This window comes from Gymnodraco acuticeps, unplaced genomic scaffold, assembly GCF_902827175.1.
Source record: "Gymnodraco acuticeps unplaced genomic scaffold, fGymAcu1.1, whole genome shotgun sequence".
Taxonomy (NCBI): domain Eukaryota; kingdom Metazoa; phylum Chordata; class Actinopteri; order Perciformes; family Bathydraconidae; genus Gymnodraco; species Gymnodraco acuticeps.
In genome coordinates, this window is record NW_022990271.1 from 5,598,755 (window position 1) to 5,611,826 (window position 13,072).

General features: G+C 40.6%; 1 protein-coding gene across 2 annotated transcripts in view; it reads right to left on the reverse strand.

Moving 5' to 3' along the window:
- Positions 1–13,072, reverse strand: part of chrna7a (cholinergic receptor, nicotinic, alpha 7a (neuronal)) — a 33,979-nt gene that overhangs the window by 9,844 nt on the left and 11,063 nt on the right. For both annotated transcript variants that reach the window (XM_034221131.1, XM_034221132.1), the window contains 2 exons: positions 10,500–10,667; positions 10,222–10,416 (listed from right to left, as the gene is read on the reverse strand). In XM_034221131.1, coding sequence (XP_034077022.1) covers positions 10,222–10,416; positions 10,500–10,667 — 363 coding nt within the window. The remainder of the gene's footprint in view (positions 1–10,221; positions 10,417–10,499; positions 10,668–13,072) is intronic.

The following is a 13,072-nucleotide window of genomic DNA, read 5'->3' on the forward strand; positions in this document are numbered from 1 at the left end:
AACTAATACGTTTGCGCTGTGGACCAACACTATACATTGACGGGGAAGGGGGTAGCAATAAAGATAACACCATTAAACAGTTACACAACATAACAGAAATAATATCGATAGCAGCATCCCTAGCAACCACCTTGGTGACAATGAAAACGTTGTATAGACACAATTTCCTGAAGTAATCTTCGTAATAACTAGCAAACTAAAGATCATGTACATCCACTGCACACATAATCTGAAATAACAACTCATATTTCTCGCATCAAATGACATCAAAACGCATTTTAATGGCCAAACTAACTTTAAAATAGGCATTTTCCATCGAGAATAAAACGAAGTTCGGCCAAGAGTCGTTTTTGTAGAAATACTACGTCCTACGTTGTGGACCAACGTAGTTATTACACGATTTTTTTATGAGACTGGGTTGCCTATGCTCGTAGTTCTTAAAATCTTAAAATCAACCAATAATTTGGCTCTCAATAACTTCAGCATACTTTCAGCTACAGAAACCATTCAAATATCAAACTATTCAGCCTTTTCAGTAATTGTTGGGATACTTTCAACTTTTTCAAAAATATTTCATACTTTTGGAAATATTCAGCTTTTTAAACTCTTTTTTTAACATGGAAGTCAATGGGAGGAACCTTCAAATCCTCTTTTACCTACACCTTGCGCCAAATGCTTCTCCTTCCACATACTTTCAGCTAGAGGCTTCATTCCAACTTTAAAATGATCACAAGACACTCAGCTATAACACTTGTTATTCAGATTGTTTATATCTTTTACACTTTCAGATATTTACTTAGTTTGGTGCTTGGTAAAGAGGCTTTCTTCAGATTTTAATATGAGTGTGTATTGCGCAGCTCGTTAAGGCTTAGAGTGCTTTGATCTCAAAACAGTGTGGAGGACAGCTTGAAAACACTTTTTTTTTTTTAAACCTGCCATAATTCCCAAACCCTACACTCCTGAGACATAATTTTTCATAAAAAACGTAGGAAAACCTCTCCTAGGTTGGAAAATAAAAAATAATTAAGAAAAAATATCAAACAAAATGCCTCTTGAGGGCATGAACAGACAAAAACTTGTCAACAATTCCACCTACAGTAGCTCCTAATAGACTCACATGTAAACAATTTCCGGGTCTTTCTTCAGAACAGAGAGAAGTAAACTTTAAACAAACTGCTCCCATCTCCACATTTTACACACAAAACCCAAAAAAACAACATATATCAGTTCATTGGGGTTCCCTGATGCTCACGGTCTGTTCATTTTTAGATAGGAGCCATAGTTTTTGAACAGGTGGCAAAATTGTCAGATATAATCCTCAATTCATTTATTGCGGCAGTAATATTCCAAACAAAGTGCCGCGAGGGACTAAACAAGAGAAAAACATTGTGGACGCGCAAAAACTCAGTCTTTCCAACAGTATGCGTTTGACCTTTTATTTCCAAAGCAAACATTCAATAGACCATATCCATATGCGTATATTATTTTATGCGTGCGGTCAACAAAAATGGTCCTTCTCCAGCTCACTCCCCCTCCATCTATCACAAAGTGCGCAGGTAAAAGCAACCGGATATAACCGCAAACGTCACCACACAAATCCAATGACAAGCCCACCACCTATAGTGGCTCAAAAACATGTACCGTAACAAACGCAGACAAATACTTCATGTGGCTCCTACAGCATTCTGGGCAGATTGAAACCTTTGATCTCTGGGCTCACATAGGTGTTATGATTATTTGTTATGATTAGGTGCTCAGCACAGAAACAAACACTGACAAACACACTGGACTTTAACAGACTGTCTCAGCCTATTATTTTATGTCTGATGGAGACTTCAACAGGTTCCACATATTGTATACATTATTGGTAACGTATGTTTTTTGTCGAAAAGTTTGCAGTCAAAATATTCTGCTGCTTTCCCAAGCCTTTTTACTTTCTTTTCACTTCTTAATACACATTCATTCACTACTACTTACATCTGATAGTTAACTCCTTCAGCCTACTTTCACCTGCAGAAACCATTCAACTATTACATTATTCAGCTATTTCAGGACATTGAGGCTATACATGTTGTTGTTTATACCTTTTTTAAACCTTTTCTTTTAAATATTAAGCTTCTTCACTATTTTTCCTACTCTTCCAGTTTAACATTTCACTTTCAAGTTTTCAACAAAGTCATTGCAATGCATTTGAGCTGTATCAATTTGATTCAAATCATTTCACTTTTCTGCATTTCTCCGCTAAGTTCAGCAACACACTTACTTGGTTTTTGTAGCTAAAAGCCGCTACCATTCAGCTAATAACATATTCAGATTTTTCAGCTAAATTCAGCCACAAATGTTCACAGTTTACAGCATTCGCAAGCATTTTCTGCAGGAAATGTATTTTCTAGTTATTGATTGTTGTACAATGAAATAATAATTGATCAACTATATCTGTGTTTTATTTGATTCCTCTCTGTTTCATTCTTTCCTGTTGTGAGTGCTAAATTGCCACAACATTTTGGAGGTCCTACCGAGATGCCGATGCTGCGAGTTGCTGGGTTTCTCCCTGGGGGTCTCAACTCCCTTGGCCAGGCAGCCCTGAGACGGCTGTGGTAAAATCTCGAGGAATTGAGAAACCAGACTTTTTTAGACACATTTAAGGGGAAAAAAGGAGAGGAGTGTATTTAAGGCACAGCTTTAGTTGATTGTCGTTTGAAAGTTGTTTGTTTGGTTTGTTGGTCTTGTTTTATGTTGATAAATGTGTAGTCTGCCTGAGAAGTTTAAGGTTGACTGAGGGAATATGATCTTTGCTAGCCTTAATGACATATTATGCTGGAGGAATCACTGTATTTGCTCGTAGTCTTGAATTCTGCCTGAGAAGATCCTAATGATTTTTGTCTTAAGGTTCAGAGATGTATTTTTAGCATAGTTTTTGTAGGATACAGTTACGTCACATTGTGGTTTTTATGAGAATTTTTGAGAACTGATTGTTACCATTGCATTGCATTGTGAATATCATGGTATTTATCATCAACTAATAATTGTACTTAATTATATTTCAAAGGAAAAAGTTATATTACATACAGTAACATTAAGGGAAAGTAAAAAGAGATTTACTGAGTATATGAAGTAGCTATATTGAAATAAAAATATTTAGTTTTTATTTTCACCTAGAATAGATATAGAAAGAAGAGTACAACACATTTTTGTTATAAATATATATATATGATATATAAGTAAAAATAAGAATAACTAAATGAAAGGGTTACAAATCATTAGGGGGGTCGCTATGGGCACTAATAGCATTTTTGCCAAAATGGCATGGCAATTTGGGATTTCCTCAAAGTGGGAGTTTTCACCATGCCTCCTTGATATCACTGCGAAAAAGAATGTCGAAAAGATTTGAAGAAAAGATTAAAAAAGCAAAAGTAAGTCCCTGCAAAAAAGTTAACAAGAAATGGTCTAAACAGCTTGAGAGTTTGAAACTGTGGGAAAAGGAAGCTGAAAATAGGAAGAGGGTTGAGCAAGTTTGTAAGAGCGTTAGAGTGTTTGTCTCATTGAGTACTGATGGTGCAAGTGAACAAATTATAAAAATGACTCCTCGAGGCCTGATTGAAGAGGTGACAGGCTCAACTTATTACACATCGCCATTTTGTAGGGTTGTTGCAGATTTTGAGCCAAAATGGTCTCAAGATGGCTTTTTTGAAAAATCTGACATAGCAATGTTGAAAGACCTCATTGATCAGCCTTGCCCGTTTGCCCCCCCGATTGGGATTTTGAGTACATGACAGAGTGCCTTGGGGTCTGGAGCCCCATGGGTCGAAAGGTCAGCCACACAAATCAGATGATTCATAGCCGGCCAAAAACTAAATGAAGGGGGGGATCATGTAAACAAAGCTGAAACTGCTGCGAATAAACTAGGGGCTTTGTCACCCCCACCATACAGGGGGCTGCTAGAACAAGCTATGAAGCATCCTGCTTCTCCAAGCACAGTAAAATCCCCTTTCCCTTTCTGGGCCAGTACTACTCCGAACAATGGAAAGACAAGATCAGGAACTGTTTATCAGTCAGGTGCACCACCATAGCCACATTTCTTATCTATGCCTGAAGAACAATCTGAAGTAAACAACTTGATGCTTGGACCAATGACAGATTATCCAAACGGTACGGGAGGCGTACAGCATGTTTACAGACCATGGAAAGTTGCAGAATTACAAGCCATTATTGAAAGACTTCCAGAACCAAAGAATAATGGGAAAGTATTTGCCAATGCTCTGGAAAAAATTGTGACACAGTGCAGACCTACTTCAGGTGAAATGGAGCATATCTGCTCAACTAAGATGGGTCTTGGTTGGGGCGAAGTCAGACCTGCTAATTGGGATGCAACTGCTGCATGGAGTACTGACAATACTTCCACCTATCAGACTCAGCTTGCAGCTTTACGCCAGTCACTAGAGATGAAATACAAGCCAATGATAAATATGACAACTGTGAACCAATGTACACAAAAATCAGGGGACATTTTTGATGATTAATGCACACAGTGGAAATGACCACCCACTACTGTTGATGATTCAGTATGGGAAAGACAATTGGCTAGTTGCACAAGATGGCGTCTATCAACTTCCGGCGGCTGAGTGTGCGGTTGTAAACTTCCGGTCTATAGTAGAGCGGTAGAGGGAAGAGTGTATAGATAGCGAGAAAGAGATAGCGTATATATATTATATAGGCACTATTTTACACTCAATGTCTCCAAGACCTACCGAAGGTTAACATCAGTGATGTACATCGGCTGGTACAAGCGGCAGGCTCAGCCCCGAGGAGCAAAAGAGAAAAGGGGTTCAAGATGTAGCTACATATCCAGCTACGTCGACAATTATGAAGGTAAGTGACAAACAAAGCTGTAGTTACAGGCTAACTTTGACAAATTGACAGTGTTGATACAGTGTAAAGCGTTTTAATGATGTACTATTACGTTTTTTTGGATAACATGAATGATATCCAATTCCCCACAGTTCCAAACAAAGAACTACCTTCAGGGAGAGTGAGCATCAGGGCTAGCTGTTGCAGGTCCATGAGAAAGCATGAAAAGCCTCACGATCTCAGAGTAGGGAGGAAAATAAAAAGTGTTCATCGGTTCAAAGCCTCAATCAGGTTCATGTTCTGGGGTTTTGATGTGGCAAGAGTAGGTAACCTGTGATTTAGGATTCAAATAAGCCCCCCATATTGTTTATTATGTTATAACTTAGTACTTTTTAACGCATGTAAGATATTCAACACTAAGCTGTCTGTGGCTCTTTCCTGCTTCAACACTGCAAATGTCCCCTCTGTGGGACTAATAAAGGTATTCTGATTCTGATAACGGGACGAATTTGTACAAAGGGGCACACAGCAATGTAGTGCCGACTTTCTTACACGCTGGAAGGCCAATCGCTTTTCTTTACCCCGAAATCCGCTCATTCTTGCTCTCGGTGTGACATAACAAACTGCCAAGCTGTCAAAACTCTGTACTCAAACCGGAAGTACTCAGCCGCACACCCAGCCGCCGGAAGTTGATAGACGCCATCTTGTGCACAGAGCCTATTGGTCCAGACTTTGGTGGATGGATTGTTACCAGAGATAAGAGCTCTTTTTGTCAGGTATTGCGTTGCATGGCAGAGTGCTAGGTTGACTGAAGAATCACAATGAAAAGAAGACCAAGTCAACATTGAGAAACTTCAGATGGTTCAACTTGCTTATTATTCAACAGCAGCAAACAGAAGAAGAGGTGGAGGCAGAGGAAGAGGTGAAAATAGAGGGAGGGGACAAGAAAGGAAACCTTTCTTTGGAGACAGAGATACCTGTCACAGGTGTCATCAAAAAGGCCATTGGGCCCAGGATTGCACTGAAATACTACCACAGGAATGGGATAATGATCAAGGAAAATCATACCCACCAATTGGAGATGTGTCAGTAAATAGACCATTTGCCAACAAGAATCGCCCATTTCAAAGATCATGACTTCCCGAGCAAGCCTCAGATTCTACTGCCATTCTACAGGAAGATAGTGAAAGTCCCCAACCAAATGTTTCTGAAATAACTAATCAGTTCTACCTTTCTCTTCGCTACAAATCTGAATAACTTCCAATGTTCAAAATAACAATTCACGGCAAAACTTACGAGATGTTGGCTGATACAGGAGCAACTGAATCTTCATTGAGATCAATAACAGAGGATTTTGAGATGACTAAGGACATAAAGACCTGTATTGGAGTTACAGGCACACCTATAAAATGTGGAGTGACTAAGCTATGTCCAGTTGAATGCAAAGACTTGATGTTTCAAATATACGTCATAAATTCCGTGATTGTGCCAGATTGTCCAGTAAATCTGGTAGGAAGACATCTGCTGTGTGCGCTAGGCCTGACTATTGTATGCAATGACAATGGTTTAGAGTTGAGGAAATCTGAGGTTGTTGACAGGCTTTTTGATCTTATGGCATGCCACTCCCTAAGCACTCCTGAGTCTATTAAAATCCACCTGGCGTTGAACAGGGTCCCAGAACAGTTATGGTCTACTCATAAGTATGATGTGGGTCTAATTAAGGATGCAACACCAATGGTTGTGGTTCCTAAATCTGATTACTGACCTAATAAACGGCAGTACCCTCTGAGACCTGATGCAGAGGAAGGCATGGCTCCCATTATTGAGCAACTCCTAAAGATGGACAAATTGTTCCAGCGCCAACATCTCCATGTAATACTCCACTTTTCCCAGTAAAAAAGGCTGATGGTGAAACTTGGTGACCTGTTCATGATTTGCGTGCTGTAAATGAAGCTGTATTTGCTTGAGCACCTGTTGTACCTAACCCAGCAACAATCTTATCCTCAGTACCTGGCAATGCAGATTGGTTCACTGTGATAGATTTGGCTAATGCATTTTTCAGTGTTCCAGTTGATCCTGAATCTCAAAATTGGTTTGCATTTACATTCAAAAACAAAAAGTACAAGTGGACTCGATGTCCACAGGGCTATTCAGAATCGCCGACAGTATATTCAGCTTCCTTGCAAGAGAATTTGGCTGGTTTTATGGTTCCTAGGAACAGTACCTTAATTCAGTACATTGATGATTTGTTGTTATGCTCAACATCTGAGGAGAATTGTACTGTTGACACAAATGCGTTGTTACATTATTTGGCTTCACAGGGGCACAAAGCGTCCCTACGACAACTCCAACTGGTGAAAAAACAAGTGCACTATATAGGACATGAGATATCTCAAAACAGACGAACAATTGGCAAAGACAGAATTAAAGTGGTATTGTCAATACTTAAACCACTGACAAAAAAGTGCTATCTTTTTTGGGATGCACAGGCTATTGTCGACAATGGATTTGTAATTACGCAAAGTTATCTCAACCATTGTCAGACATTGCGCATGCGACGACACTGACTGCAAACGACTCAGTGACTTGGACTTCAAATGTTCACAGTTTACAGCATTCGCAAGCATTTTCTGCAGGAAATGCATTTTCTAGTTATTGATTGTTGTACAACGAAATAATAATTGATCAACTATATCTGTGTTTTATTTGATTCCTCTCTGTTTCATTCTTTCCTGTTGTGAGTGCTAAATTTCCACAACAGACATATGCACGGCGGCATCTTGGTCAACGCCAGGCCCCTTCATAAAGTTTGATCTCTTGGACATGTCTGGCTCCTTTTCATCGTCTGTGCTTGCTGGGGCAACGCAGGACTGGTGAGTGGGCATCTGACCCCCTCCCCGGACGTAATGCGCTTATGTTTTTTTCTTATGACGTGACGTGCACATGGGCCCATAGGGGCTGGAGGACTCTTTTTCCCCTGCTTTAGGGCAGGAGGGGGGAGTCCTCCACATTATAGCACACCTCCGCGGGGTAAGAGCGTCAGGGTGTGCTCTGTCAGCCGCAGCCTCTTTTCTCTCCATGGTTACGACCGAGGGAGAGGTGAGTGAGGCACAGCGGCTGCTAACCAGAAAGCCGGTCAGAAACAGTGAGATGGAACAGTGTTATTGTGGGACGACAGCGCGTGTATTAGGGCTGAACGATAAATCGTGTCATGGCGATAACCGCGATATGCGCATGCGCGATATTCGCATCGCAGGGACGTGCGATTTTCGCAGGGACGAATGTTTTTTTTTTTCATTTTTTTTTCTTAGGTCGTGCGATATTAAGTAGGTACATTAACTCAAACACGTCATGTTACAATTATTTTGCTGCTTGCTAAAAAAGGAAAACTTGTGTGGCTCTCATATCAGGGGTACTTGAGTGAGTGACATGCAGGCTCTGCATGCACAGCAAACCAACAATCACAATCATTCTTGATCAGATCACAGCAGGCCCCGCCCCGCTAGTTTGCAGACCATCAAAACACCGGTAAAAAATGAGCGAGGCACAGGAGGACAATACCGGTGAGAATGAAGATTTACTTCTAAAAAGAAAAGCAACATGGGGGACCCTGATGTAACAAGACGACATGGGGGACCCTGATGTAAACAAGACGAAAAGTCTTTCTCTGTCTGCATCCCCTTAACAATTGTATGTTTTGAGCTGTACTGTACTGTACCCAATATACAAGCTGTTAATAAACTTTTCAATCAATCAATCAAAACATCTGCCATCTGGAACTATTTTGGATACAAAAAGGTTCTTCTCTTCTTCATTCACAGATGAACCCCAACATGCATTATCATGACATGTTAGATCATGACTTAAGGTATGATGAGTCTACCAGTTAAGATCCAGACGTCCGTGACTAAAATCCTTCATCCGGTTAAGTATAGTTAAAAAAAACGCAATATATATCGCAGGGGGAAAAAATATCGCAATGTCTTTTTTTTCCAATATCGTGCAGCCCTATCGTGTATACATTGGGACTCCGCCCACTGTACCCATATAGTCCAGTAGAGGGCGGAGCCTGTGAGAGATATAACGAAGGGTTATGTATGGTAACTCTTGTTATATAAACACAGGCGGAGCCCTCTACCTCTGGCTGCTTGCTGAAGAGAAGTAAAGGATGGCAGTGAGGAGGTGAGGCCTCCTTTTATGCGGTGAGATGCACACGCATTCAGGTAGGCCCGCCCAGGGGCCGGCTACGTCTATAAAGTCTCAGTGAATGAATGTTTGCCTGATAGGATTGAGGGGAGTACCCATAGAGTCCAGTAGAGGGCTCCACCTGTGTTTATATAACAAGGGTTACCATACTAACCACCACGTTTTTGCAGTAATGTTGTTAGGTAACCGTTACAGTAAAAAGTCAATGAATTTCAAGAAAATATGTCAGCTCACTAAGGCACTTAACATCAATGATTTAAGAAACTATGTAATGGGTCAGATGTGAAAAAGCAACACAAGCAACGTGTCAACTCTGATTTCAGGATCTGGGCCACTGTGTGTAGGGCGGAGCTGGACAAATATATGAAGAATGCTGAATACCTACACATTATATTAGCAATGCAATGGCAGAATCCAATAGTATGGAATAGTATGTGTTAGTTATGTGTACATTTTTTGACGATAGAGTTGAGTGAGTGTTGCACCGCAGCTTGCTGAGGGGTGATGAGAGGGATGTTTCTCATTCATATGGATTACGAATTATTGAATCATTGGTCTCTAGCAGCAGCCAAGGAGACACAGAGAGAAATACATTTCTGCTTTGGCATGCGACGATTAGAAAACTAATGCAGCCTAAAAATACTTCAAACAATTCTGAATGTTCTCATTAACTGGTGCATGTACTTGAATAACAAAATTGTGCCCACATATTCAGTAATGTCTTACACTCTGAATATTTTGTCTACGTTTTTAAAACTACTTGCAGATCAAAAACAAACACATTTAGTAGAGCCTGTGCCATAGCCCATGGGTCCTCTGAATTCCCTCATACAAGTAATAGGGATGTCATATTCTACCTTAAAATGTATGAGAACAATTTTTCACAAAAATAAAATGTACCTCTAAATTGCATCAACCCCTCCGTTTACAGTAATATAAGTTCATAAAAAATAATGTATTGCACTATAGGAGAGTATCATTGGATTGCATTAAAGACTAAGCGTCACTGTGTTTATTGCCACAAATTAAGGAAAGGGCTGTACATTTAAAATGTCAAAGCATCATGAAGAAAATCAGCTGAAGGTTATGTACTGCAATTAATGACGTGCACTATTTCCATAATGTTGCCAAAAATGAAAGTGTGTGTGTTTGTGTGTGAGGGTGAACCTAGTGAAATCTTCTCCCCAGAGTCAGCAGGCAGGAGGAAGACGAGCAGGGCCAGGGTGGAGATGAGGACGCAGGGGATGAGCAGGTTGAGGCCGTAGTAGAGAGTCCGTCTGCGCATCACCACGGTGAAGGTGACGTCCGGGTACGGCTCCTCGCAGCAGTCGTAGAAACGCTCGTTCTTCCGTCCTGGAACCCCTGCGAGACAAAACACAGTCAGCTATGGAGGAATTTTTGAATTTGCAATCCTCTGCACTTCACACTCAGCAGTCTCTTCTTACCGACAAGATCCCACTCTCCATTGGCAATGTAGCCAGTGATATCCGCCTCCACCATCTTCAGGTCCAGAGACCAGCCCCCGTATGTCCAGGAGCCAAACTTCAGGTCACATCTCTGGACATCAAAGGGGAACCAGCGAACATCAATGTAGCAGGTGCTCTTGAAGATGCCTGGTGTGGGGAGAAACATTGGAGGAACACTTTCTTTGATATGTAGGACACTTCCCCTGCTACTTAAGAGACACAGACATGGATGGAGTTATATTCAGAGCTCTGATAGAGATGCAACTTATCTAGACCATAAGTGTAGTAAATCCCCCTGCTTTTTTTGGTCTTGTGGAGGCAGGGCTTAGCCTCCACCACACCTGATACAACTTAAGGCCTGTAATCAGCAGTGCTCAGACTCTCTCCAGTTTCTGCAGCAGCTTGCTGATCCCCATGGGCTCTCTTCACATGCTGAACATCGATGCATATTTTGAGTAAGTTGTGATTATGTTTATTGGTGGCTTATCCTTATCCTGCAAAAGCAATGTTTGATTTGTTGTACTAGAGCGTTGAAGCCCTTCCTGATTTCTATTTTGTGTTTTAACCTTAAAATCATCACCATCTACATAGAGGGTCTACTGCATGTGAAGAAATAAATGCTTAAACTGCTCTTACTGGTGGTCCTCATACTTTGAATGGTATGCCAACGCAGAGGCACTTCAGGAACTCTCTCTAAAACTACCAGCTAGTTTTTACAATAGGTAAAAGGGGGATATTAAAAATAAATATAAAGGGAAAAGGAAATGACAGAGGCCAGCAGCTAAAGAGGCAGCAAGAAAGAAAGTTTTTTCTCCAACAAGTTATGGAGCTCACGTGCCATACATCCTAAGGAGAGTAACAAATCCAATACGACAATGAGATGAAAGGGCCGGTAATTCTTTAGGAGAGCACCAAACTCATTTCCATCCATGTTTAAGAAAGATATGAGACGTCGGCAGTAAACAAAGTCTCTCTCCTCTCTCTCAGAGCCATGAAGATGATACACCTCAGCAGGGAATAAATTGAGAAGGGGAGCATAAAAAATGTAATGACTGTGTTTTACTGCACTGAACCAATACATGTTATCAGGAAATGATATGGAACAGCCGTCGAGGTCCCATCTGCATAAAGCTTACCCATTTAATGCAGTTGAGTTGAGCTCAAGTGGCGACTGGCTATTTTGCAACAATATGACAAGGTTCATTTGGAACAGTTGAGAGATATGCTTGAGACAATCAACCCAGAATAAATTCAATGATGGAGCTATTTACGCGAGTATTGATTAAGATGCTGTGGCGAGGCCTGCCAGGGAGAGCAGTAATCACCAGCTGTGACAGGAAGGCCTTCTCATTCAATGTATTCCGGTGCATGCATGTGTGTGTATGTGTGTTAAAAGTACACATATGGGTTCATTTGTCTTGTAAGACCGCAGAGACAGGCAGAAGTGAGCCAGAAGGGGCTTGTTCAAGAGGAGTGCATCACTGATTAAAGCATCACTTCCAGAGCTTGGTGGTGTGAGCCATGTGTTTGAAGCATATGACAATAAATTACTGTTATTGAACATTATAAAACACAAAGGGATCATATCATAGCAGTTCAACAATTTAGGGAAATACATTTGCATTTTAACCTAATTAACACAGTCCTTAAAAGGCAGGTATGTAATTTATTTCAGAAACACTTTTTGTTATATTCCATGCATGGAATGCTCTTAACATCCCGATAGCAATGAATATATTAAATGCTTTGACAATGTCGCTCTATGCAAGTCAATGGGACTCCCTGATAGTTGAACATCGACGCTAAAGGGCCCCCCACTGCGTTGATAGTGACGCTAAGGGATCCTGACATTGGACGAGTTGGGAGTGAGAATGTGTTGGGCAGTGACGAGAATACTAATTTCCGGCAGCAAGAGCTGCGTCCCTAGCAACCACGTTACTATGAAAACGCCGACACGGGAAATACTGTTTTCACGCCGAGAGATGACGATAACTTCACATGGACACTGGTTAATAAAGTGTTATAAGTGTCATAGACAGTGTATTATCCTTAAAATATATGTAAAACAAAACCACTTATGATCTTTTTATTTGAGTGGTTTACTAATGACAGTTAATTCTGTTTTTGCTATTGATGGTTTCATTTTTGTGAAAAATAATAAAATTCATTAACGTGCTTTAACCACTAGGTGTCCCTTTCTATCAGCTGTGCACCGTTATGGTGTAAATACAGCCTATCTACCAATTGGTTCAAATATAAAAGCCGAATTAGTGTTGATACTGCAAGGAGACGTATTGTGTGAAAAGAAAAGTAAGATGTTGTTTAATTGCTGATATATTTATGATCCACGTCACGTTTTAAGTTTTGGCGGCAGTTTTTCCTGTTTGTCCAGAAGTCTTCTCATCAGGGCTCTATAAATAGAGAACTACGGCAGATATGTAACCGTGTATTACAATGCCGTTATGTGATGACTTTCAAAGAGAAAAGCAAGCACACTCGGAATAAAGTATTTTATTTTTAAAAAATGTTTTCGGATTTCACATCGCATAAAC